Source organism: Bombus huntii, chromosome 4, assembly GCF_024542735.1.
Source record: "Bombus huntii isolate Logan2020A chromosome 4, iyBomHunt1.1, whole genome shotgun sequence".
In the NCBI taxonomy this organism is placed as follows: Eukaryota; Metazoa; Arthropoda; class Insecta; order Hymenoptera; family Apidae; genus Bombus; species Bombus huntii.
Window position 1 is genome coordinate 6,837,981 of NC_066241.1, and position 27,961 is coordinate 6,865,941.

The 27,961-nt window shown below is 40.7% G+C and overlaps 1 protein-coding gene and 1 long non-coding RNA gene across 3 annotated transcripts in view; one reads left to right on the forward strand and one right to left on the reverse strand.

Moving 5' to 3' along the window:
• The window catches only part of LOC126864649 (serine/threonine-protein kinase NLK), a 232,167-nt gene that overhangs the window by 160,715 nt on the left and 43,491 nt on the right, over window positions 1–27,961 (forward strand). For both annotated transcript variants that reach the window (XR_007689272.1, XM_050616192.1), the window contains exon 4: window positions 9,371–9,477. Coding sequence is in view for 1 of the 2 variants with exons in the window: in XM_050616192.1 (XP_050472149.1) it covers window positions 9,371–9,477 (107 nt within the window). In the remaining variant the exon portion in view is untranslated. The remainder of the gene's footprint in view (window positions 1–9,370; window positions 9,478–27,961) is intronic.
• LOC126864667 (uncharacterized) overlaps window positions 1–27,961 on the reverse strand; it is a 188,488-nt gene that overhangs the window by 111,734 nt on the left and 48,793 nt on the right. The gene's annotated exons all lie outside the window — the stretch shown is intronic.

A 27,961-nucleotide genomic window follows, 5' to 3' on the forward strand; every position in this document is an offset into this window, starting at 1 on the left:
TAAAAAAACTGACAGAAGAATGGTGGAAGGAGCGTGACGGCGAAGTTCGAGCGAAGAATCCGAACTCTTCCAGGTTCTTCTTCCTTCTCGGACCGGTATCGCGGTGCGAGACTCGGAGAGGAGAAGAGAGAGGCGGAGGACAGGAGAAACGGCAGGATACTCGATTCCCTTCGCGCCGGGTGATACTAGGGGCAAGTCGCTTTGTCCAGGAACCGGTCGACGTGCCTACCAGGAGGCAGACACGCATCGATCCACCAATCGCTGCGCCCCGAGCGCCATGCACCAACGCGACCGCCAAACCTTCCTCGCAATCATTTTCGTCGGCTGAAAGGGAAAAGGGAAATCGCGGACGCACGACGCGGAAGTGGAAATTCGCGATCGATAGCTGGCGACAAGCAACGAGACTAGGAAGTGGTTACCGTTTCCTGCGCGTTTCTTCCTTCGTCGCTCGTGATTTCGATTTTGCTCGATAAAGATTTTCATCGGTTCTTCGTTCTCGTTAGACGTTTAGGTTTTATGAAAAATGCACGATGATCGCAATTACGACTTGCAATTAGAAGGAAATATTTGCAAAAATGTTTGTCACCCCGATTCATCCGGAAAATGTCCAAGAACTTTATAACCGGGCTTTTTCTTTCGATTTTCCCTGCGAACCTTTTAAATAATCAAAATTACAGCTGTCGATTAAAAAGAGGAAGCTATATGGAATTCCTCAGCCCCATTCATTATCCCATCAAACTCGAGCATCGGACTAATGGAAACGGTGATTCGCATTTCCATTGAGCACACACGGAATTCGAGATTTCATCGAGCGAATTCCTGGCCAGGGATCGGCGCGCGCGTTCGTAAAAGGAAATCGCGCGAAACACGGCAGAATCGCCGCGGTTCCGAGTTAAAGGATCAACCCCCGAGTGTGCGTCGGCTCTGAAAAGGTCAGCTCGTCAAAGGGTTCTCACCGAGAGTGAAACGCTGTTCAAAGCTCGCTCTTCCATCCAACGTCTCGTTAATCCCTTGGAAAACCTTCGACTTCGCTCCGTTTCCGATTAATACTTAGAAACACGAGGACGCTCCTCGAAAACTATGCCTCTCTCCTCATATTCACTCTGCGAACACGTTTCTCCGATTTTAAGAGTTCGTTGAAAAGTGTTGCGCGAAGTTCCGATATCAAAGTGTAGGAACGACGAACAGAGAAAGAGTTTTTCGAATATTTTGCCAAACGTTTGATCGTTGCAGGGCGTTTGCCCTTTACGGTTGGATCTTTGAGAAGTTTCCGCCTTTCGATTCGCCGGTCTCTTTTTAGCTCGCGGAACACGCAGGTTGCAATCGTTTGGAGGATGAAACGAAAAAAAGATGGTGCAAAATCAACTTTTGATGGGACAAAGATAAAAGGGAAGGGGGAAAGGTGTCTGCGATGTTTGGTGTCGTTTGAAGAAGACGCGCGAGATAGGATAACGAATCTGTTAACTTTTGCTCGATTTTAATGCGAGATCAAAAGTAACGAGGTACGAATCACCGGAGATCGGCTGTTCTTGTTCGCTCTTTCGAACGTAGCAACGTTGATCAAAGGGTCGACGACGATGATTTCAAACGACAGTCGAGTGAAAATTAATGCCGAGAAACAGGCGCCTGGTGAAATGTTCGAGGGTTGAATCGTCGACCCTCGCAAGAGCGAAACTGCGCGAGTTAAACGTACGAAAGCAAAAATATTGCGGTTTTTCGATAAGCTTTATTTGTCGCGAAGGTGAAAGGCTGTGCGCAGCGATGAAAACCAAAAAAAAAGAAAAAAAAATGCAGCTGCAGCGTTTAGATAGGGGATGGATGAACGAGGGAAAAGGTGAACGGCGATTGAAAGTTGGGAAATCAAAGGTCTATGAAAGAATTGGGAACGTGGGTGTGTTAGTTTAGGCAACGTCATTCAGAGAAATTCGTTCCATTGAAAAATATGCAAAAAGAGGAAGGTGAAAGCGGAGGAGGAAATGGAATAAAGGCGGAGAAGGAAATGGAATTTAATTCACGATTATCAGAGAGTATTGAAAGTCCTGCTATATGAAGAAAGATATACTGTTTTTAATGGTGTTATGTGAACATTGAACGTGGGAGGAAAATAGCATCAAAAGAGGATTGCATATTGATAAAATGGAAAAAGGTGAACGTATATAACGTGTTTTATACGTTTAACACGTTTCATAGAAAAAAGATCTTTAAAACATCTATCGTCGGAAACTTTCGTATCTGTCCCAAATTTTTCGATATTTTTCATGTTTCGAAATAAGAGCAGACATTAAACGTGTGGGATAGAGGTACGCGATGAACCGTGTTATTGCCCCAAATAATTGCGCTATCTCGTAGCGTGATCTCTGGATAACGCAAATATTTGTCTAGCCCGGTAATATTGATAATCTATGCTAATTCGACAACGCCGCTAACCGCGTTAGGTTCGTGCTAGTTAATCGATTAACTAGAAGGGTCTTTCTCCTTCCCTCTTCCCTTATGTTATTAGAATAACGCGAATGATCATCCTTAGGCGTGTATCGATAATCGTCAAACGAAATTACGCCTGGTCATGGGCCATCGTTTATAGAAAGCTACAGTGGTTACAAAAAGTTGTATTCTATTTTATACGATTGCATTTGTTCTAACATCTACGCAACGATTAATCAGACCCAAGTACGTCAAATTAATCGTTTGGTGGTAGTTTTATGCGACTATAAAAATTTGATGCTACGGAAATGAAGCGTACAACTTGATAAAAGATCGTTTGATGGAAAAACAAAGGTGTATGGCAATACTTTCTGTAGTCATCGTACTTTAAATACATACATGCTTGATTAACAAATTGTTGCATAATGATGGAATTTAGGAGTTTCGAAGAGAGTTTGCAACGGTGTTGGCGAAGTTTTTAAATGGTTGAAAGTTGAAATTACTATGGCGGTTCAGGGAATCAACCAGTTTATGTGTAAAGTTTATTCGATAAAAGTTGATATTTACAAACTAAGGCTATCGTAGTTTATAGTCTTAGTTCGTTAATGTTTCTGCCACTTCTGCGATCTCTCGTTGCACGCGAATAGCGTTACTTGAGTCCAGTTGCGAGCCAGTATACTCGATATTATTTATCCTTCGACGACGACGGAATAAATAATTCTTCGTTCTTAATAGTTCTTAATTTCGCAGCTTTCTAAAGTTCGATAACTTTCTCAAACGAAATCGGACCGCGCTGTTCCACAGTCGCTTCGTCAACGGCGCAAAAATTCCACGTATCGAACGACGCGTGTCACCCATTAGACACTGTCGATCGCACAACCAATCGCAGCGAAAGTGCAATTCGTTACTTCCACTGGAACAATGGAATCTTTTTATCCAGATCAACTAGCCATATATATACAGCAGTACCGCGAAAACTTGCTTCTTAAATGCTCGAGACCAAACGGAGACTCGACCTTTCACTGAGATATCCGTCGAACGTGTTAAAACTTTAAAACCCATCGATCAAGGCGATCGATTATTGTTAGCCTTTTACTTCGGTCCCGTTTCAACAATTTGTTACGTGGGCGTTTCTTCCAAGGGATGATTGCCAGGTGAATCGCTTTATTAAACGTGTTAAAGCAAACTCTATTATAGCGGACGATAAGCGCTTCACCCTTTACATCGATAATCACGCGTTAATTCCTTTTCGCGATTCACGAGAATCAGTTGAATATTAAACGATCGCAAATCCAACGACTAACGTATCAGCCTTTGCTCGTTCAACGAATTTTTCTTCCTTTTTTAATTCGTCGTATCTCCGTGTACACGTACAACTTAACGTGAGAATTTTTGATTAATAAGAAGAACTTTTCAGTGAAAGTATTTGCAACGTAATTTAACCCTGCTGTTCTTCTTGGTACTTTCTCTGTGTGGAAAAAAAAGGATACTCATCCTTATTAATACAATTAAGATTAAAATTAAGGTTACAAGTACCAATTTTACATTTCATAAAACGTGTGAATAAAGGTTTTAAAAACGTTTAGTACTCTTAAGAAGATGTAGAAATTCAGTCTCATTTGCATATAAAGTTGTATTAAATTATTCGTTTAAATTTGTCATTTTTCTTATGCACTTTGTCATATATACATATAATAATTTCTTTTATTATGATAGAAACGTTTAAATGAATTCTTAGCTGTTCCCTTCCTAGATACTGTATTCGAAAGAATTCCAAGATCGACTCGTCGTTTCGATCGCGTTTCACGCGTGTAGTTTATTGGTAATCGAGATTCATCGAGCAGATTGTTAAGCTTATCGAGACCCGACTGATTGTCAAGAGAAAGCTGACGATTGTTTTTTTACGCGTCTTTTTTTTTTTTTTTTTATTTCGGTTCGTTCGTAGAGGATTGATGGCGACGCGGTTAAAAGTGTTTCGATGGCACTCGATCGACACGGTGTCGGTGAAAAGCGAACCGGGAAATCGCGATGGAGCCGCAAACGCGATTAAATCTCGGCGCGAATTCTAAATAATACGCTGAAAGCGTCCGCAGCCCTTCGGCTGCGATCGATCCAAGCTCGCCGGAATTCTGTTTCGTCTCCATGGATTTTCACTGTCACGTATGCGGCATAATGGCTTTTATTCGTCGTTTCACGCCTTAAAACGTCTCCAGGTTAGTTCCGTAGTGATACTCGGCTCGTTGGATTAGCGAGAAAACTTTTTCGCTTTCGATTTTAAAACAATGTCCGAACAAGTGCCGGAATATTCGCAGAGGTAGCCGAAATAGCGAGAATTGTTTGAGAAACGAAAAAAGCATATTTCGTAATTGGCTTGAGGTAGATATGGCGTGCGATTAGCGAGAGTCTATCGTTTTTCTCTTCATCGACGTTCGTCGGTCGATGAAGTCGGAGTGAAAATCGTCGAACGTGGAGGATCGTACAGTTTATTTTCACCTCTTTTCTCTTTTTTCTTTTTTTTTTTAAGCAACAAACTCGTAAACGCGTTTGACGCAGTTGTCGTGTGCCAAGTATCGCGTTGTTGGCAAAAGTGTTCGAGCGAGAAGTGTCTCTCTCGTTACGTCGAAGAATCCTTTATCATCTCTGTCAAAATTCAAGCGCGAGAGGTAATTGGTCCGTGGTTATCGGGTATCTCTCTTCTATTAATTATTATCAATTCGAAAAGCATTAGCAATTCCCCTTAGTTTTATGTGGATTTTTAACGACAGACTTTTTAAGATAATTTTAGCTTGTTCTTTTTTCAAATTCTCGGCTCTATGGTCGGTGCACTTGGTTGGCGTTTACTGTCAGGCGGAATATTGGAATATTTATCGTACTATGAATACCAAAGAATGTTGTTACAACACAAAAAGACAAAGAACTTTTTTCATAAGTAATTGTTAAATGATTTAAAGAAGAAACGCGTGCATCGCGCGTTAAATGCCGAATTTCATTAACGTAAGAGCAGAAGCTTTGAAGTTACGAGGTAAATAATTTAATTAATTAATGAAATGATACGAACATCGTCGAAACGGGTCTTACAAACGATGTTTTAAAAACATGCGAACTTCCTACGCGATCTAACATCGTCGCTGTATAACGATGCAATACAGTTTTATAATCGGGCAGCAATCTACTTGTCCAATTCGCTACGTCTCAACCTTTCCACCGATAAATCATCCTTTATTTTCTCACGATCAGAAGAAATTTGGTCAGGTTTGGATTATGGTTGACGAGGAAGAATCGCATGCCGCCAGTTCCAGTTTCTCTTGGGCAGAATCGCTGCACGGATTCTCACCAGCCGTCAAATCGATCGATCAATCTTGGAGGATCTCGAAACAGGTTACCGCGATAGGTTCTTAACTCGCGGCGCGGCCTCGTCCACCATTCGTTTCTCGCGAAAATATCCGGCCTCCCATGAGCGTGTGCATCCCGTGGACGAGTCTGCTACTTGGAAATATCGCGTACGAAGCGGTCCATCGATCGTATTTCAGAAGAGACACGGCTCGAAAGCGTGGAACGTCGGCAAAGGCTGTGTGCGCTTAGGTGTTTCAGTCCGAAGCCAGCCGGACCAGTCGACTTGCATACCACACCAGGTTCGCAGCCAGCCTCTACCTGCATTCCAACCTACCAGTCGACCTCATTCCGCCATTATACTATTTCATTCTCCTCCAACCTTCTCTCTTTCTCTCTTTCACTTTGACTATGTGCTCGTCGTGCTGGATAAAAACGAAATTTCGAAGGACGCGCGCACCGATCGAAGATGAATTACGTTCTCGTACGGGGAAGGCTGATGGGGAATACGGTGAACGAGATGATTCTTGCGATGGAGTATTTTGCTGGAAATGCCAGAGTTCTGAAGCATTTCCAAGGTTTCGGAAACCAGGAAATGTAAATGATATGATTAATCGTTCGCACGCTGTGTTTCGTATTTTATCGTATACTTTGTCTCATTGTCTTCGTTCTTTCGATAGATGGATCGAATAAAATAATTGGCTTCTGGAATGGGAATAGCGGAAGAAAACCGAGGACACGTCTGTCTTTCGATTAGAATATCATCCTACACGTGAAAGAGATTTTAATATTTCATACGGAAGAACGAGGAGTTAGCTGGAAACGAATCACGTTAACATTAATGGTAGAATAATGTCATCCATTATAAAAGCGTACGAGATAGCGTAGAAAAGAAGAATAGATAAATAATCCATAAGATAGCTATTACTACACAGTCGCATTTATTCGTGTGCCTTTCTGTCAGGCTAATTTAATTCTTTCTTCGTCGTTTTCTTCTCAAAGCGGAAATATACCATGCAAACGTGCCATTCGACGAAACAACTTCAATTGCTTTTTACGAAAGATAGACAATTACGGAACGATCTACCGTAACTTTTAACGAAATATCAAATCATATAGGGCTCTATCGATCTTGTCAACGATACAAAGTCGAATAAAAATGCTCGTTACTTTCAGACGATCGACTAATATCGTCAACGTAGGGACGACACATCGCGCGAGACAAAAAGCGAACATCAACGTGGAAAAGATGAAATCGAAGGTTCGTAAATGCTGTGGTTGGGGAGTTCCGATTTACAGCGGAAGCGGAGGAAGAGGCGCGTGCATGATGGCACGGTTCGATACAACCACCCCATTTACTTCCGGCGTAGCCGAACGCTCGACCATCGTTCGGATCGCGTAAAAACTTTTCGAGTACTTTTTATTGCCTCCGCTTGCCCTCTTTCTTGGCCCTACCCTTTCTTCGTGGCATGGCTTGTCGATCGAGGAGCCTGTTCTTTCTCCTTCCATCGTGAAATTATCGTGCAGCGAAGTTACGGCAGGGGGTCGATAAGTTTCTTGCGAGAACAAGGGGGTGCTTGTGATTATCGTAACCCTGGTAATTGGCCAACTTTACAGGCTCCGTGTTTTTCGTCGATTCCGGATTTTTTCTCGCGAACGGTGTGATTCGGATTAATCCGCTTAGCTTTGATTCATTTTCAACGTAGGATTTCACGTGGTCTAAATTTAAGAAGCTCGAAGGTTTTTCTAAGGGACAGTCTGTAACGAATTTTCGGAGAGTCGTCGAAAATGACTGTGAAACGAATTTCGAAGAGCGTGAAATGGAAATTTTTGTCGTTCTTTGTTCGATTGTGAATTTGCTCCGTTTCGTTATTCGTATACGTTTAATGTCCTATCGCGAGCGAGTTGTTCTGTACAAAAAATTGACCATACGTTTGATGTCTGTAAAAACTTCTTTGCATGGATTTTTCATTTTTCGTACGAGAGGATTAAGGAAAGATTTAGAGAAAGAACGATGTTTCAGACTTTAAATTATCGACCCGATCGCGGTCTCGCAACTTCGAACGACGACGAACCAACTTTCTTTACGCTTCTAGAAATGTCCATCTCTCTTCCTATCATCTTCGAGACACGATATAAAAACGGAATCCCCTTACAAAACGTACAAACACGATTAATCGAAGCAAACGTTTAACGAAGGAAACGTGATGGGTCACTTTTATCCACAGCTCCATTAACAAAAGTGGATACTTCTGGTAACGCGAGTTTCCGTTCGCCATTGTCCACGAACGGTGGCGGCTTAACTTTCTGAAGAAGTTTCACCCCGTGGAGCCGGGGCCAAGCGCTGTAAATTACCCCGGCAGGTTTATTAAGGCCAGCTACTTTCGTCACGGCTCGACGTCATCGGGCTCGATTCTTCTCTCTCTCTCTCTCTCTTTTTCTTTTCTATTCCGCTTCTTTTCTCCCCTTGTGCACCATTCCCCTCCTTTTTTCCCTTCATTTCGACGGATTAACTTGTTCGAGGACGACGAAGGAATCCATTAAGCCGACGGATCAGGAACGAGAACCACCTGATTGCCAAGGTTTTCGTCGTAGCAGACGTTCCGATCGACGCTGTTACCATTTTATTTTTCCAATGAAGATTAGTTTCTGTTTCCTTGTTCCTTTTTTTATTCGCATTTTGACAGATTTATCGTTGAAAATGGTACATTACTGGGAACAGGAGGTTTCGCAAGGGCTGTTGAAATGTTTGAAAGATGATTAAAACAGAATTCCTATGGGGAAATTTTGTAATTACAAATAAGAAAGAAATATTCGTTATATTGTAAGAAATATTTTCTTGATGATAGCGAACGAAAGATACGGATGTCTTCTTTAGCGTAGATTCGATCTACGTGTTAACAGATTTCACGCTATTTTCTATAAGTAATATTATATAATACAACGTAAATTACTACTCACTGGTTATATAAAAATACAATTTACTATAATCCACTTGTTACGATGATCCAGCTTTAATTTTCCTACCTTCCAATTTGCGTTATTAAACTTTCACAATTCGCAAGTAGACTCTCGAATCACGCAGATAAATTTTAATGAAATAACCTATGAATTTGATAGCGGCAATTTGTAATAATTCAACTCTTCCACTATCTTCGTCTTATCCTCGTCTATCTGTTCGTAATTTCAGAGCAATCCGTTTCCTAATGATCTACCTATATAATCCAGTCGTAACTCTAATTTTCTTACATTCCACTTCGCGCTATTATCAGCTCATGTTGCTGTAACAAGTGCGCAACGAGGATACCCTAGATTCCAAGAAGAAGGAAAAACGAAAAGGAAACGAGAAAGGGAGCGGTCCGGAACGAGTCGTTCAAATTGATTCCCGCGCGTGTACTCACGCGATTAGCTTGATAGATCGAGCTGGTTTTATCGAGCGACCGGCATATAGAGAGTTAATATTCGTTGGTAAGGTTTTATCGCGAGTCGTAGAGGATCGTGTAAATGACGCTGTGAGAGAATCAGCCGTGGTAATCGAGCGGCTCGTTCCTTCGATACGGTTTAATTTCAGTTAAGATTCGATGATTGTTCATAAATTCCTTAACGAGCATCCGCACAGATACGTGATCACGGAGCTGCTTCAGAGCGACCTGCACAAGATCATCGTCAGCCCTCAGCATCTCAGCCCCGACCATATCAAGGTCTTCCTCTACCAGATCCTTCGAGGTGAGTAAATATAAATTATTCTTTGCTTCGTTTGGATTTATCCAATGTACTGTAGTAGAATCGCACGTATTCTCGATTCTTTTTTAACAACTCTTTGTGTTCTTTTTTTCTTTTTGATTTGATCATGATCAATATGGATGAATTGAGATGTGGAATTCGAGTCTTGTTAAAGGTTGTATCTTTAATCCTTTGCACTCCTATGTCGAGCGTGACTCGACATCAGTTTTTATCTCAGAAGTCCCACTGGATATTTTTCCAGTTCCATCTTTTTTTTTTTTTTGCGAAACGTGCGAAAGAAAACCAAGGTTGTATCTTGGAAATTGTTTCAAGATATATCGTACATTTAAAAATTATAAAATACAACAATAGTGTGAATAAAACTGGTATTTAAGTGAATTTCTTTCTTTATTTATGTATTTAAATTGTCTTATTCTTTAGTTAAAGTAAATTTCAAATAAAACACTTGAAATGGTTGGGAGTTGCTGATAACGAAATTGAAACAAAATTCAGAGTGCAAAGGGTTCATACGACAATCAAGAAGCTTGATACATTTTTTTAGCTTTATGGGAATATTATATCTATATTATTACATTACATTACGCTACATCAACCGCGGATTAGATAGATACAACTTTCGTAACGAAATATATCTTCGACGTGACAAACTTAGCTCATTTCGGCAAATCTCTTAAGCTGTCAGGTTCTCGAGGCTATTGGTAACGAGGAGGAAAATAATCGCGTGCTATTGGAAAATTGCTTCTAACGAACGTTATGTTCGTTGGTGAATTTCACAGTATCGAGACGGGTAGCATCGTCTGCAACGGATAAACGCAGATTTTCATTTCGTTACGCGGTTTTTACGAGCGAACGTCACGTGCAGCCTGCAGTTCGAAGGCTCTAATCGACAGAAACAGGTATCAAGTGGGAGGAGGGAGCGTTTGGTTGCGCGTGGAGGCCATTTTGTCGGAACTCAGCGAGTCTTCTCGGTTCGTTAGTCACGAGTCAATTTCCTACGAGGCTGGCGCTCTAGCTACGTTCAAACCCAACGATTTGCATGCTTTCCCGCGTGTATCGTGAAAATCGCGTTGATTTTTCGCGCGAGAACAGACGACGAACGTAGTAGGATTTTACGTTCCGACGAATAAATATGAGAATTTTAACTTAATCGTGTTTTCCTCTTACTTCAAATTCTTTCGATTTTCACGGAAATATGGAAAAATCTAGTTGTAGAAAATACGAGATACGAAGAATCGCTTTTCTTAAAACATCGAAAGCGTTTTTTGCTCGATGAAAAAAGGGCAGACTGCGATAGAAAAATTCGAGAAATTCTTCGTCGAGCTAAGCTCGCCAAGTGTAGGTACAACTACGAAGAAACTTTTTCGTTGGCGAAAATTTTAGCGACACGCGGCTCGATTCGCGCGAAATTTGACTCATCCAATTACTTTGCTCGGTTCAATGATATAGGATCTCTTTGAAGTGGCAAATCGCCCTGGACACTGAGAACCGGCGCTGAACTTCGTACAGAGCCTAAACAATTCTACATAGGAAATGACGGACGCTTTGATGGCGAAACGAGAGTCGTTATTCTCGAGTAACTACTCTCGAGTCGTCGGTTCTTCGAGCGTTAAAACAATCCTCGCTTGTAACCGCTCGAGGAGAATATTCGAAATCGATTTTCTCGAGAACAGAGTCTCGTAGGAAAAATTTGATTCCACTAGAGGCGGTGCATGTGACATCGTTTCTCTCACAATTTTAATTCGACGAGCCAATATTTCGCTAAATTTCGTCATTAATCGCATTAGAGAAGAATAAATCTGTAAACCATGAAAATATTTGGAAACTTATCGTGTGAAATTTTGACGTCCATATGGTATAGAAAATATTCTGAGATATCATTTTGGTACTGTAACGAGACACGACTATCGTGATTGTATGCGTCAAATTTGAAAGCAATCTAAGAACGTATGTAGAAATTAGAAGATTTTCGTAGCAAACGTATATTCAGAATGATATGAAAATCGAGATACGAATTCCATTCTTTCTCCGAGAGTTTCTGGAAATTTAAGGAAACCGTGCAACTTCTTTGGACGATTACGATTCGCAGATTACGAATTCGAAGAGACAAGATTCGATAAAGTTGTCGAAAGATTGGAACAATGTCGAGTATTCTAAGGGTTAATTAAGCTTAGCTTTGCCGATCGAACCGTGAAAGACCTGAAAAGACCAAGTTTCCACGGTAGAAAACTCGGTGTTGGAATGATATCGATTCCTTGAAACTTGCAGAGATATCCATTGTCGGGATGAGCTTTATTCAAGCGTGGATTTCGCGAGCGATCGTTCAAAAACAACGCGAAAGAAATTCTCGAACGAAGAAACAAGAGGGTGGAGAATTTCTTTCGCGTTGTTGGAAAGAAAACAAAAACGTGAGAAAGAAATGGAAAGGAAGAGAGGAACGTAAATCCGAATGATCATTCACTGAATCACGAGCACAGAAAAATCAAACGAAAGAAAGAAGGAAAGAAAGAAAGAAAGAAAGCAAGAAAAAGGAAGAAACCCGGTGGATAAAACTTCTTCTTGTAAATATCTGCGTTGTGTTGCCTGCAGCGTTGAACCAGGGAAAGAGTAAACAGGATCGTTTCTATTCATCCCTTGGGATCATCTCTGGATCTCCGTGATGTTAGAGCGTTCGTCTGGCAACGTCTGACGCGTCGAATTACTCGACCATCTTTCACTATGGTCAGCCAAGTCTGTCTGTCCAGTGACCGTCTCTTTCTACTTTGCCTCGCTCCTTTGCATTTCGCTTTATTTACATGTCTTGATAACGCGTTAATTTTCTCACTTCTTTCTCTTTCGTTCGAAAACCTTGTTTCTCTTAAATGTTAACGACGAATCTGAATAAAGATATCCGGGTCCTCTTGCACAATAATTTACTACGTAACTGGTAATATCGAAATACTTTAATCGTCGATAGTTCGAACATCGAAAGTGTTGCTTCTAATCGTAAGTGAAATTTATACTAAATTTGAAACCTTTTCGTTTTTTATGCGTACCACATACAACGACTTTTCACTATCTGCCTCAATCTCTTCCGATTAACTTCAAGTAGCCACGTTATACGTACATTTTCCACTAGGATCGCAAATTTTACGTGAAAAATCTCTCGTTAAATCCTGATCTATATTTGGCTTGCACTTTAGCCGGTTTTCCTTCGAGTATGCAATGATAATTGTTATCAAGAGTTAAGAGAGCCGTCAACCCTTTTCCTCGCTGTTCCTGTAGTCAACCAGCCACGATATATTCCCTCGTTTGTTTCTACTTCTTTGTTAACGCTAAATCCCTTCTCATTTGAAAGTCTAACTACCAGCACTGGCACTGCCGGAGCTTTTCAAGGCGTTTCTTGCGGCTTCACCGAGCAAAACGATCCATCTCACTTTCTGTCTAGCTCACCCATTCCCCAATTTTCTTTTTTCCCTTCATTCTCGTCTAAATTATGATTTTCACTCGTCCCTGCTGCGCTTTATCGTCCTATCCGCCTTTTCTCCTGACTGTTTGCGTAAATTCGTGTTATGGAAATGGAAATAGATAAGCGTTTGGCAAGAGTTTGTCTAATCTTCGACATTTGTATATATTAATATATTAAGACCGAACCGGAGATTCCGGTTCTTTAAATGCTAAATTACTGGCGGTAATGGATGACATAATTACTGGATGATTAGCAAATTATTTTAATGAATCTTCCTTTCTCCTAAACTGTCAGAGTGCTCGTAAGGAAAAAGAAACTGTTCTATTCGTTGCAAGTCCGTACCATCTACGCTGTTTTTTTTTTATCGAAAAGTATCGACGAGGAATACTAAACTTTAGTAGATTTCGATTACAAATTTATCTTATCGACTAAAATATTCGCAAGAAGATAGAAACCATATCGTGTCTGTCCATTAGAAATCTACGTTTCTACGAAGTTACTCCCAGAGATGGACGAAACAATATCAACGAAGAATATCTTCAACGAACGCGTTTAAACATTTCAGTGAAAGATTTGTCCAATTAAAAAGAGAAACAGATTACAATTGCTTTCGCGAATTCGCAATATCCTCGTCTTTTTCTAGCTCTCTGTCTGTCAGAAATACAGTACTCGGATTTACAGTGTTGCGATACGACAGGTAACATTTTCGCTAGGAACAAGAACGCAACAAAAGTCGAACTCTTCCATTCGTTTCCCCAATGGAAACGCGTTTCCGCGTAATTAAATCGAATCGGGTGTACAGCGCGCGATGACGAGCGTAGGAACGCGGGCCCACGGCAAGATCGCTTTAAATCAATCAGCGTTCGCACAATCGGAAGTGAAATAGCCCGTATCAAACGTATTAATTCGCTCTGTTTTTTTTTTTTTTTTTTACCTTTCTCTCCTACTCTCCTTCCCGCTATTGCTGTCTTGATTTTTTCGTTGCCGTTTCGTTCGAAACGCTCGTTACAAAAGCGTCAGATCGATCGACGCAACGAAAACGGACGAATATCCACGCGGAACGCCGCGTTACGACGAACAAAACCGGAACACGCCCGCCCAGTCAAAAAGTGAATGGCTCGGTAAGAGTTACAGAAACAAATTTCCCATGAAAATTTCGACGCAAGTGTACGTACATATATGTCGGAGATGTAGGGACAACGGGCCTTTCTTTTGGACTTTTGGGAAGATTCGCAATACTTTGGTCTAAACTATTCATTATAGCTGTACTTAAATAATAGAACTTAGAAGTAGTAGTTGTGATACGATTTGATTATGTTTGCCCGAGATTGGTGACAGTGGGCTTGGGCTCGAGGTGACACAACTGGTCGCCGAACATAGCCACGGTTACGGGATGAACGTTTTTACCTTACAGTAGAAGTAGCAATATCGAGGGACACACGCTGTATTAACAAACAAGCCCCGGGGCAGGAGCTGTGACGGCTCTACGCGGGTCTGCCTAGTAACGGCGCTTGGAACTTGGTTGATAACCCCGATCAATACGCAATTGACAAGTGTGATCGTGTCGGTCTTTTATTCTTATGATCTCCTTGGAGAGTTTGCACACAATGTCTGGTGAATCAGTCAGAAAGATACCGTGCACAGCTAACGTCATTTGAGTTTCAAAGCATATTCAATTGTACAAAGAGATATCCCGTTGATCGTGGATTCGTTTAAATCTAAGAACATTGTCTTTACTTTAAGAGTGACCAATAAACACGTTAAATTGTTAAACCTTGTTAAATCAACACTTTTTTTTATTTAGTTGTTTACATTCACAATTTGTCCGATTTGGTAGACTTTTTTGGCTGTTTGATTGGGGTTAGGTTGTGTGTTCATGTGAGTTAGGTTGTGGGCGGTTACCCTCAGCGGGGTACCATCTTCGTGTTTGTTAGGTTATGTCCTTTGCGAGATCTGTTGGACGTTTCTTTTTTAGTCTTCTTTCTATGCTTGATGGAATCAACACTTGTACACATAATTGTAAATATAAACCTCTTTGAACAACTACGATGGCTTGACCCAATGAAGATACGCAACGCGCCCCTAAAACTAGCGCCAACCCGACAAACCCGACATATATATTGTTACGTTCGGTGACTCTGTCCAAAAACCAGGCCCCAGATGGCAGCCAGATGTCTACGCATCTTCGCTGCGTAGCCTCAATGGCCTTCAGGACCCGCTATAAATCTTGGCGTTTTCATAGTTGAGGTCCTTCAGACCAAACAAGTATCTTTCATTTCAAGTGTTCCTTACATTTATCGTCTAGTACGGGATGATACGGGGAAGTTGGTTTTCCTCACGTTCGGTATCTTCCGCTAGCAACTTTCTCTCGGGGGCGGCTAAGATCCTTCCTAGTCCACCAACCTTCTTATTATCCAATCAGAAGCAACGTCTATTGCCCTCACTTTCCTAGCCAAAATTGTCATTAACAAATCCGCTTTTCTCTGCCACAGCATCGTCACTGAACTTCACTGATTCTCCAACCTTTCCAATGGTCAACATCTCTTAACCGGGTTTCCAACTTTAGATCAGTCACCTACTTAACTTATACATACGCACCAGCGTAACTAGCTTCTATATAAAGTTGTTGGAAATATATAATATTATAACCTGTTAAACTCGGTGTTATATTCACTGAACTACCCCTATTATCCTAACAGAAATAAGGGGATCGATCATTTTGTGGCGTCGATTGTTTAATCGTAACGGGAATTTACGATTCCCGTCGACTTGCTTCGCGTCTCTCCGCGAATGGTCGAATAAATACACACACACACACATAATATATCGAAGATAGTGACAATTGTCGTTCAAATGAAAGAAGTTACCGTATAGGAATCGATATCTGAGATTAAATAATTTTAGTCGGGAATAACCAGAACCGTGGAAAATTAATATTTCTCAATAATGTAATTTTTTCAAAAGTTTCTTCAAGACTAGCGAATACGTTTTCGCGAAGAAGTTCGACTGTAGTGGAAACGGAGCTACCGATGAACCCCTTTCAAATAAAATTCCACGGACAGGGCGGGGGTGGCGAAGCTTACTGTGAAAAGGGAGTAACGACACCACTCGTGTCCGTCCTTCGACAAGAACCCTTTTATCCCAGTCGGAGAGAATCAAAGTCGCGTCTCAACGTGGATCAAAACCTGGAAATTTTCTCCTTCGCTCCCTTCGAAATGTTCGCAACGCGTCTTTCATCGCCCCTAACCATCCTCTTCTTTCCTTCCCCTTTGGATTATTATCGAATCTTTATTGAAAAATTTCTTTGCCGTTACTCAATTTACGTGGATATGAAATTCATTCCGTCTGTGGTTGATGGGCAAGTATTTTCTGCAACTAGAATAATTCGTAGAATATCGATTATCTCGGTTATTTAAATAGCAGATGCTTGGATTGCTTGAAAGAATACATTTTGCTGAAGAAGCGTGAAGGGTTAGAGAAGCCTGTAAAAGTAGGAACGCGCGTTATTGCGCACCCTTAAAGACGAGAATACTTAAGGGTGGAGTGGTGCGTCGTTATTGATAGTTGCTGAGAAATGTTTAGGCAAGTTTCCGAGTAAAACCGAGATATAGGATAAGTATTCCACGAATTCTACGCTGTCTATTAGGGTTGTTGGCTCATATATATCGTACGAATTTCAGAACGCTCCACGTGTTTGAATAAATCGTACAGTGATCGATGGAAGTAGTAATTAATAAGAATTCGAAGATAGATACAAGCTTACTGTTCTGTCAAAATGCTTAATCATCGTCGAACATTCAGCATTGAACGATTCGTATAAAAATTCGTGCAAAAGTCGCGTGAATAATTTGCATAAATTCCGCGTAGAAATTTTTCATCGCAACTTATACCTATAATATTCAAGCAATTCGTACAAAAAATTCGTAGAAATTCAATATAAATGTTCTCTGGCTAGTCTATGTCCAGAATATAACCATAACACGATATCGCTATACTGGCTATTATTATCAATAACCCATCTACTAAAATAAACGATGCCTATATCTCCTGTGAAAAATATTTCCACGTAAATTACGTTGATAAACCTTCCGTTCCTCCATCTTTCCATTTCGCCCTAACAGACGGAGCTTCCAAAACACGCAACAATGTCTCGACACGCCCTAATGTCTCGGAAACACCATACAGTCTCCTCCGTCGCTGCGATGGCGTCGCAATTCTTCAAATCGATCGACAAAAGAACAGACGAGGCGCGTCCTCTCTCTCTCTCTCTCTCTCTCTTTCTCTGTCTCTTCAAGCAGAATCGTCGTGTAATTATTTTGAAAAAGTCTATCCCCCACCCTGTACACCGAGCTTCCTCAACTTGGTCCATCCCCCAGCGGCTGAAGAATGCCGAGTTAATTAAACCCACGGCCACTCTTTTCTCAAAGCGGTAGGCTCGAAAGCATTGCTCGAAAAAAATCTTACTTTAAAGCGGTCGCGATTCTTCCTCCATCTCTGTGGCTCCGCTCTTCAGCAACCCCGGCGCGACGCGTTCTCCACCCCCTTTATCGGGTTGCGACTCTCTTTCTCTCCCTCGTTCCCGCAATTTCTGTTCTGTCTGCTCTGTCCCGGCCGTGTCACGCGGAGATATGCAAATAACGGGCAGCGTCATAGTACGCGTGGGAAGAGAGTCTTTCGTGAAAGGAACACAGCCATCGAGTAATAATTATCGAGGCTGTGGACACGCGCGAGGTGGCACACAGCGAATATTTATATTCGACGAAGGAAAAAGAGAGATTCGATGTTATTTGGAAGTACAGTTAGTCGCGAAAGTTTCCTAACGTTTGTGGAATTTCGTGAATTAAACACGCTCTTCGCCACGAAATTGTTTACACGCGTAAGTCTCACGTATTCGATCTTACGATTGTTATTGTCGTATTTCACGTATTTGTCTGCAGCGTAGATCGTTCGAGTGGCGGGCTATAAATTTGACTCGTAGGATTTCGTTTGTTTTATTACCAAGCTTGTTATTGTTATACGCGAGAATTTATTAGTTGCAACTCGTAGTGGAAATGGTAACGAGAATTTAATCGACGTGGCACTTAAAGTGGTCCAGAGGTTTTGAGAAAAACGCGAGGAAACTTATACGCGTCGGGCATGTTGAATTTTCTTGTGATATTTGCGATGAAATTTTCCATGGGATCTATGTTCCAGCTTTTCGTTAGAGAACGTTCAGTTAGCGGTTACAGGTTAATGCACGAGCGAGTGAATATGCCAAGCGGTCGACTATCTGGCTGGCAAGATTCCTATTTCCCAAATTTTTGGTGTGTCACACGATGCTGACTCAGAGTCACGATTTTTGAGAACGGAGTCACGCTTTCTGAATAAAAGAGCGGAGGGAACTGGGTCGCGTAGATTTAATGTACCGTTTAGCGTGCAAGTAACAAAGAGCAACTAAGAATTTGTCTGACGAGTATGGAGTAAAATTAGATTGTTCTCATACTCTGTACTCTTGTACCTTGTGCTCGTGAAATTTCCAAGACCAGTTAAATTAAATATGCCCTCCACCCTCGAACAAAGTGCACCACGTACTTGATTAACTGAAATTTATACCAGTCAAATATATGTAATAAGATGTAAGAAACTTAACCTTCGTATTTCTCCGTTTTATATCTACAATTCTCTCGAACGATCAACTTTTCTAAAAGTTCTCCTAAAAAAATCTCAAGTATCTTTAGCATTGAGTTTAGAACATTTTAGCGTGTTTAAATCGTGACTAGTCTGAGCGTGTTTACTCGCATCGTTTTTTCATGGACGTAAAGGGAAACTCGCTTAAAAATTGTATAACAAGTAGCGCAACATTTTCAACATTTTATATTCCTTTGTATAAATAAACGAAAATTCCTCGTCCAATTATAAGTCACGACTCGAAATGCTTAAATTACGAATCATATTGCAAATTAGTAGACAAAACGCAGTAATTGGAATCATTCTTAACAATAACTTCCTCTGAGATACATCTCTCCATCGATTTCTAAATTTTCTCCTCTTTCGGGACCTAAAAGACGCCTACGTTAAAATCCGTTTGTTTATCATCTCTATTTAAATCGGAAAATATTCATCGTTTAAAATCGGAATTAAAAATCTCGGTCAATGCTCCGATATTAATGAGCGCATTTCACCATTGAACAAAACCACCCCTGGCAATTTACTCGAAAAAATGCAAAGCGACAGAACGTTGAAACGTCGAAAATATTCAGGTATATCCCATCGATGGCAATCGACGATGTTAAACTCCATTCATCGATCGAGCATTTTACCGAAGGTTGGAAACACCGAAAGAGCGGGAGGGGTTAGGTTTTGCGCGATCGATCCTCTTTACGAGAGCTGTCCGTGGCACTCGGGTGAAACGAAATCGTCGTCGTCGAGCAGCTGAAGGGTTGCGAAAGGCAGAAGGAAACGGCGTGGCACGCCAGATACGCGCGTTAATTTATCGCGGTTCTATTCCGTCGACTGGTCGTGTTTCCGCGAGTAAAAAGAAACACGCTCCCTCGGAAAATCGACATGTTGCTATGACGAAAAATTATCGGGTTCTTGACGGAAGATTTTTTTAATTCTGGAAGCCTGTTCCGAACGAGGGCTTGAAAAGATCTAGATCTCTGATATTTTGGAGTACGGATCTTGAATATGCTACATATCCATAGAATTTGAATTAGAAATTGATTTTATGCGATAAGAGATTAAAGTGATATAACGCGATACGAAATAAGTAAAATACAGGTGACGGTGTTGCTGTTTCAATAAAAATTGACGTTGATAATATCGGAAGCATTTGTAACAAGAGTTTCCAAAGGATAAAGATGCTGTTGGTACTTTTATAACGAGTTTAAGATAGGATCTTCACGGTTATTTTTATAAACGTGCTTGTTGAAGCTGAATACTATTGTAATATACCTGACGTATATAGAGTTACTTACGAATTTCCTTCAAATATTTTCACACCGTACGTTGTATTAGAAGTAAGTTGAATTGACTCTTAAAACCGTATTAAATTCTTGGAATCCACAAGTATAAATTCCATTACGATGCGATCGATAAATTCTGCGATGTTACGTATGCTCGATCCTTTTTGCCGACGTCGTCGCAATTTTCCAAACTTTCAAAAGCAACCCACAATTTGTCCCAGCATCGTGCACGCGAAAACCAATTAAAATCTCAAAGCGGTATCCTCCGCAAACCCGACACAGCCTGCAAATAAACAACAAGAAAACCCTGTAAAACCAGAATTCTGGCGAACGGGACAAAGGCTACGAAACCCTTGGAATTTCCACAGCAGACACAAGAAACCCTCTCTCTGTTTTGAAGCACCGTCGAAAATCTACTTGCCAATTGCGAGCAACGTTTGCTTTCCGAAAAACCGGGCCATCGTTAACACCGCGTAGTCGCTGGGTTTGCTCCGTCGAAATTAATTCGTCAAAGAGCCAACAGAAACAACGACGCGAGTTAAAACCCGGTGTCTCCGTGTTCGCCCCTTTTCCACCCGCCCATCCTCCACGAATGTATGGAAGTCGGCGCGTTAATACATCATGCCGGTGTCTATAGTTTTGTTTCTCTTTCGGCCGGTAGTTTTCGAGGGTAATTTGTCACGGGTGGTTCCGTTGTTCGCGCGTGTCGCGCCAGGATGCGCAGGAATCAGGATACAAAGGAAGGAACGTCGGTCTGTGCGCGGTTGAACGATACTCCTCCGCCTCCGGAAGAAGCATCGCGACACGGCGAATGATTATACACACTCCGATGAAGATGCTTCTTTGAATAATAATTCCGCGGTATTCCTTTATTTTTCTCCCTTTTTCTTTCCGACTAGCGACCCGTGTCGAAGCACCCTTTTCCCTTCTTCTCGAATGTGAATCTCGTTCAACGAAACGGAGGATAGAGAAGAATGTGATTCTTATACTACTTTTGCTTTTGAAAGTCTTTGAATATCTCCTGTCTTTAATAGAATTTTGATATTAAATAAATTGCAAATTTTTTTTAGCAAAATTGTTACTATCCATAATATTTTCTCGATTTTGAGTGTATGATACGTGCATCTTTTTCTGCTTTCATTTAGATCGAGATGTACGTAGAAAATTTCTAACGAGGCGATTAATCTTTCTTGAAGAATGTAATCGACAAATATTTTGCATGATACCCGTACAAAAAAGCCTTACAAAAAGAAAGTACATTAATAGAAATTTAGTTACTATTTTGAAAAGGACACGGCTAGTTCACTACGGACAGGAATACTTAAACGAAAGACTAAAGAATAGAACGAGAACTTAAGTAGCCCATGTACCAATTTCGATTCCTAAAAATGGAGCGTATCGGAACGAAGAAAGTGGGCGTAATTTTGACGTAGACAGATAGTTGGCAAGATGGATGTAAGCAGGTGTCGGCGCATGAAAGTTCGTGTCGCATACCGGATGGATCTGGGACTCGGAAAACTCGGCGAGTTAATTCGAGACAAGAGGAAGAAGAAGAAAACGCGGCCGGGGACACTGTTGGACGAAATAGGATGCGACTAGATCGCAGAGATAATAAAGCTGAAATACTGGAACAATTCTCGACGTGCTAACTACGCTCTTATAAGATTTGCATTAATTTTCACGTCTAATGCGATCGTCAACACCCTGAGCACTTTGCTACTTGCAAGCTGTTTACTCGCAAAAAAGAGTCCTTGTTGCTAATTCTTGGATAAACAGAAGGAAGGAGCGAAGTCGTCGAAGACGGAACGTGAATCCAGTTGTTTGAGATTCCAATAAAAATTTGGAGATGTTGTATACAGTTGTATACATCTGTGACAAACTTTTCTTTCGCGAAAGTCTTTCTTCCATAATTTTTTGCTTTAAAACACTTCGCTGCAAACGAACACCGTAGTTGCTGATGTCGATTTATTAAATTTTATATGTTACAGTATCAAATAGATTCTTGCAATTAACGGAGAGTTTTGCAAAACGTTCGTATATGTATGAAAGAAAAAGTCTTTAACGACAAACTATTATTTAGGAATTTACAAATTTCCTAAGAGAGGAATAAACGTTCGGTCGTGAGTTTCTTCATTTAGCCAACGATCATCGATCAACGAGAGTCGAGTACGTGGATCAGCAACGATAATTAATGTTTAATCGAGCTTCGTTTAACCCTTTGCACTCGAGAGGCGACTTTCAGTCACCACGGCATTCCGTGCTGCAGCTCCAGTGACGACCGAGAGGCGATAGTCCCTGTTTATGCCAGATTTCGAGTGCAATATTGGTTCGTAAATTGGTTTCTCAGCTCTTTGTGTTCTTTGTTAGGAAGTGTAAAGTGTTAGACTTTAAAACGGAGATAAAGTATTTAATCCCATATCCCTGCGAAACTATGGTTCAACTATACGTTAGTTCGGATTCGACGATCATGGCAAAAGTATTATAGTTTAGAAACCCTAAAAAAGTGGTTCTGGGAAGTGAAATTAGCTGAAACGAAGATGAACTTGATTTTGAACTGTTGAAAAATGAGATTAATTATATCAAGAATGCATCTTGGTGAATGCTTTATAAGTTATCACACACAAAAAAAAAATACAGAAATTAATATTACAAAATCATATTTTCAAAGATGTAAATATAGATAAATTATTAGAATATAATGTTTTTGTAAGTTAATTCGTATATGAAATCATTTTGCACTAGCTGTAAGATTCATCCGGAGTAGCTGCTACGCCCGGCCGAAAAAGTCCTCGAGTGCAAAGGGTTAATTCGTTTATTCTACTTACTCCTCGTTCAACTTTGTCGCACTGATTCTTCGGTATTAAAGGATACACGTTTGCGTACAAGTTAAACTTGTTATAACTAGAACGGTGATATGGCTTTTTAGCCAATGACTCTGCACTTTCTGTGACATCGATCGAGAAAAGTATAGGGGTAAAAAGGGTGTAGGCGGATGTCTTCAATCACCCTCGACTAGAACTTCCGTGAAATCGAGCAGCTGTCGCGTCAAACGTAAGGGAAGACCTCGGCATTCTTTCTCGACTATCCTTTCCCCGTGATTGTTGCTTTTTCCCCGCGGGAAGAAAGAAACTCGGCAAGTTGGAAGCTCGCTGGAATTACGAGTTCGGCTAGTTTCGGGCAACGCATTTAATTTAGAACGAGTCTTTCTTATCCATCGAAACAGACACGCGGCACAGATTTACAAGGGAAATTTCTAAAACCAAGTATTTTTCATCGTTTGCTCTTGCTATCAAATATCATCGAGGAAGAATGAAAAATAAGATTCATCGTGACGTTAAAAATTTCTTTTTTTCGCTCCAACTATTTAAGAAAGCAAGTCTGACTACCCTTAACCCTATGCATCCTAGTCCTTAACCATTTGAGCTAAAATTATCAGACGTCTAAAGGTGCGTTCTTGATACCACGAACTAGACATATCTTCGATATGTATCTTTCGATGTATTTATCCGATGTATCGTAACGTGTTATTCTCCTGTTCCTATTGCAATCTCCAATAAGTAAATTATCATTATTTTAAGCGTATCAGACTATCTATACGATGTTCCGCTACGAACTGAACGTTCAAAGTATCGGGACTCTAAACCACAACAAAGAAGAGAACGAAAGACAAGGAAGAGAATGAAAGAGGAAATCGAGGCATACGATTCTTCTCTTTCTTCTCTCGGAGTTTCCAGAGGATTTTTCTACCTGATATCGGATGTTCTCACGAGGCAGAAACCTTTCGGTGCATTCGAACATTCCCACCCGGTAGAAGATTGCACGTAAAGCCCCGGACAGATAGAGCAGCAGAGTTGCTCTTCTCCTCTTGACTGGCCCGAAACCAGTCCTGCCACCGCCCATCCGTGACCCCAGACCCCGTCATCCGGTCGGTTTGCTCGCCGCGGCTTCTCCTCCAACTCGCTTAACCTCCTCGCTCCTTCCTCTTCTACGATGGTCTTCCACGCTTCCTTAACTATCCTCCATCCATGATGTTTTAATTAAGCCGATCCTTGTTCGATAGGGCAGAGGCTGTCGCTATCTCTGTCTGCAGTTTCTCTTGTTTATCCTGCTTCTTCTTTTTTCTTTTTGAAACAGGAAGTCTGTTATTTTGTTAGAGTCTTCGGTCTTTAGAGGATGTGGTTTCGCGTCTTTTTCTTTCACTTAAACCTTGCTTTCCTTTCTTTCATTTTCTGCTTTTTTTTCTCCCTCGCGAACGGTGAGTTGCGGTAATTTTTTTGTGGGAGGTTGTCGAGGTGAGTTATGGAGGATGTGATTGATTGGAAATTCGTATTTGCGGTACGGGTGATAGATTTCAATCGACGTTGTAAATTCTTGCATCGTCCTTTCCACGTTGAAGGATTTGACGTGGAAGCGCACTTTTCTCCGATCAAATGAAAATTGAACATTTTCGAAAGCAGCTAACAAGCATCGTCGAACCTTTCGTTCTTTTACGCAATGGGACGATGAACGTCGAAGATTTTTTTCAAATACTTACATTCATAAATAAAATCGTCGTTCTAACCAAAAGATTTTGCGTTTGCTCGTACAAAGAGAAGTTTTAACTCGCGAGAATGTTTTCCTTTAATCTAGCAAATGTGGCCGATACTAAATATAAACAAACGATTTGAAGCTAATATACGGGCTAATATAAAACAAAAATAGACGCTCAGATACGCAACTTCTGTGCCACGTGATATTACAGAGGGCTGGAAGCTTAAAAAGCCGATGCATCAGAACCGTGCTCGCACTTCCTCTTCCACAACCAAGGCTTCTAAGCTTTTGAGCAGCGTTGCGTCTAATAATTCCGTCTTCTCGAACGTTCAAGCGCGAAAGGTCTCTTCTTTCTCGCATTTCGTTTCTCCGCTCGCGCTTTTCAACAGCCAAGCCCCCCTTTCCTCGCGTTTTAATTAAGCCAAGCTTCAACTTTTCTCAAACAAGATCACGATATTTGACCCCGCCTTGTCCTCGTGAAAGCAACCAAGAAACGGGATTAACGCTCGCCGCGTTGACGTTTCAGGCCGGCGGCGGCCCTTAGTTTTCCTTTCTTTCTTTTCTTTTTTTTTTTTTTTTTTTTTTTCGTATTTTCCGCGACACGAAAGCGAGAAAGAACGGGCCGGCGACAAAACTTCGCAATAGTAACGCGGCCTTTCAGCGGCCGCCAGCCGAGAAGTGCGAAATAATGCGGGCGGATTTCATTCGCGTTGTCAACTCGTGCTGTTTCTCAGCTTTCTTCGTCTCCTGTTGGACGTTGCGCTGCCAGCGTGCAGGTTTAATTAAAGGAATATCGTTTCTTTTTTAATCGCTGAGAATCGTCATCGGTGAATGTTGATTGTATTTTTGATTGCATCGGTGGAGGAATTTTGAAAGACTGTTAAGAGTGAGAGTTCGTGTGAACGAAGGATTCACGATGAAGAACGATTCGCGAAACGCAAGTAACGATTTGGTTGCGCGTAACAAGAACACGTGTGATACAAGGTCGGTCGAATTGTCTCTGGGATTAGCAACAAAATTTGGGAAACATACGCGAGTATCTTTAGCGAAATTAATATCGACTTCTATTGAGAGAGAAGCGTGATTACGTATAGCTGTTTATTTTCATTATATATAAACTAACAATCGGACAAAGACAACAATAAACGATAATCTTTTATTAGGAGTGCGGTATATAATTGAACAGATCAAAAAATTCCGTGTGGATCGTTGAAAAGTTGAAAGAATCATTTCAGAATGGAAAAGAAGAAGAGATTTTTTAGAGAAGTAGGAGTTATTCCAAGATTTGTTTTTATTATCGATATTACTCGACGTATACTTTATTATTCAACGATTAAAAGCCTGCTACAACCCAACGTTTCTATAAGGAAGGAAAGGAAGAGAAAGATGAAGGTAGCACAGAGTTATGGACGTGTCTGACTGTCCGATCTGTGACGAGAGTATTCTACTTGCAAGTGGTTCGAATCAACGATCGCACGAAAGAATCTTTAACGGACGAAGACATACTAAATTTAAAGTGTTTCGGATTTGTGAAAGGAAACTGGTCTGCGTAGAATCTTTACTTTGCTATGCTATACGTAGTATAACGTAGGCGATACACTAATTGTGTATTAGGAAATTGAACGCTCGAACCGTAAAAATATATGAAACTTTCGTAAGTCTGAAAAATTCTGGCAAATTTAAAGCGATAAAATTAAATTTCCAAATTTACGTGCAATTTATATTTCATCAGTTTACTAAATATTATAAAATCAATTGCATTCTGTAATCAACAAAAACAATGTCTATTGCAGACATTGCCGCCTCTTCACGACACGTCAAAGATACGAAATTCACGTTTCATAAGCATAATTACAAAGGATCGTAATTAATCGAAAAGCCGAACAACATTCTCTTCGGAATATCACTCGTATATATAATTCGATTGAAAGTGGCGATTTTTACGATCATTTTCATCGAATGTACGCGTTTTAAACAATTATTTATATAAGAAGTGCATGGAGATATTTTTACGAGAAACAAAATGAGAAAGAGTTGAATTTCATTAGCAGGTTAATTAAACGAGCGACAGGAATAAATATCGAGGATTATAAATGCGAATGACGCTTGGTCACGTGGACGCGTTAACATTGAATTATGCTGGCGTTCACGTGTTCCAATCGACTTTTATAGATCGAGTCGGTTTTATTGACGCTTTTTACTTCTATTTTTTCTTCTTTCTTTTTCCCTCTCTCTGTTTTTTCATCACATCCCACGTGCCTCGACACGTTCTCCGCTGCGATTGCTCTTTATTCCGCTCTGTTCGACCATCTGATATGTGTGCATTCGTATTCAGCAAATAATACTACCGCGCCGTTTCGTTCGACACTCGATAACACGTTCGAATCAACTTTCGATTATTTTCTTTTTTTCCATGTTCCTCTCCTATTTCGAGAACATTCGGGGCTTCTCTCGTGAAATTAAACTCTGCATACAGTAGGAGAGTTAAATGTTGCGAGAGAAAAGATGATCGAATGGATATCCGTGAACAGAGTTTTAGAAATAACTAGCTCGGTTTCATTGAAATTATCGTTCTGAAACATTGAAAATACCGTTAAATGCATTTGGATTATTCGAGTGATAATTAAAATACACGTCAGTTGCGGAGGAACGGAAGACGAATATGCATAAAGTTAAAAATGTAATCGTACAAATTATAAACATTTGGGTAACTTCAAAATCTCGAACAATTCTACACCAGTTACTTTTTGTAAATTTCAGTAAAAATTGCAAGATCAGTGTACCGTTTCGCGAATGAACGAAATGAATCTCAGCCGGATCGAACGAATCAGACGTAATCCCGCTGCAAAATCTTACGCGTACCAACGATATAGTTCCTTTGGGATTGAAACAAGCTCGCGGAACGTTTGAAAATTGAATTTTCCCCCGAGGGATGGAAACGTTCGACGTCTCCGACCTTTATGTCTCGAACATTATGTTCTCCGCATCGACAGCTGCGACAGGACGCGCTATTTATGGTTTCTGGCCTACATCCCTTCAGTGTCCCAATATATAATCATCCGCGGTGAAATTCACGCGTTCGATTAAATATCGTTCCTTGGCAAGAATGTAATTAACGGGTGGCAAAAAGAAGCTGCGTCAACGATGGAGCCTTTCAACGTCGACGTGGAGCTAACGAGCTTCCAACCTCGTCCATTCTACCGAACGTGATCGCGATTTTTCCGCCTTTCGTTGAAGTTTGACGTTTTCCTTTTATTGTTATAACGTAGGATATGAGAAATATCGTAGTATATATAATGTAGGATATCAGAATTTTTTGTTATTACAGTATAAAATGTATGGACTTTTTGTTATGATATTAGATGAGCGAGTTAATGCAGTTCCTTCAAATTTATCAGCTTTATAGAAGTAACTTATCTTATTCTCAAATATTTCAAAGAATAGCTATCTGCAATTTTTCTTCTCGCTGCTTTCAATCGTGAGAATTATTTTTACGATTAAATTTGTATTGTATAGATAAATAAAATTTGTTGGAAACGTCACGGAA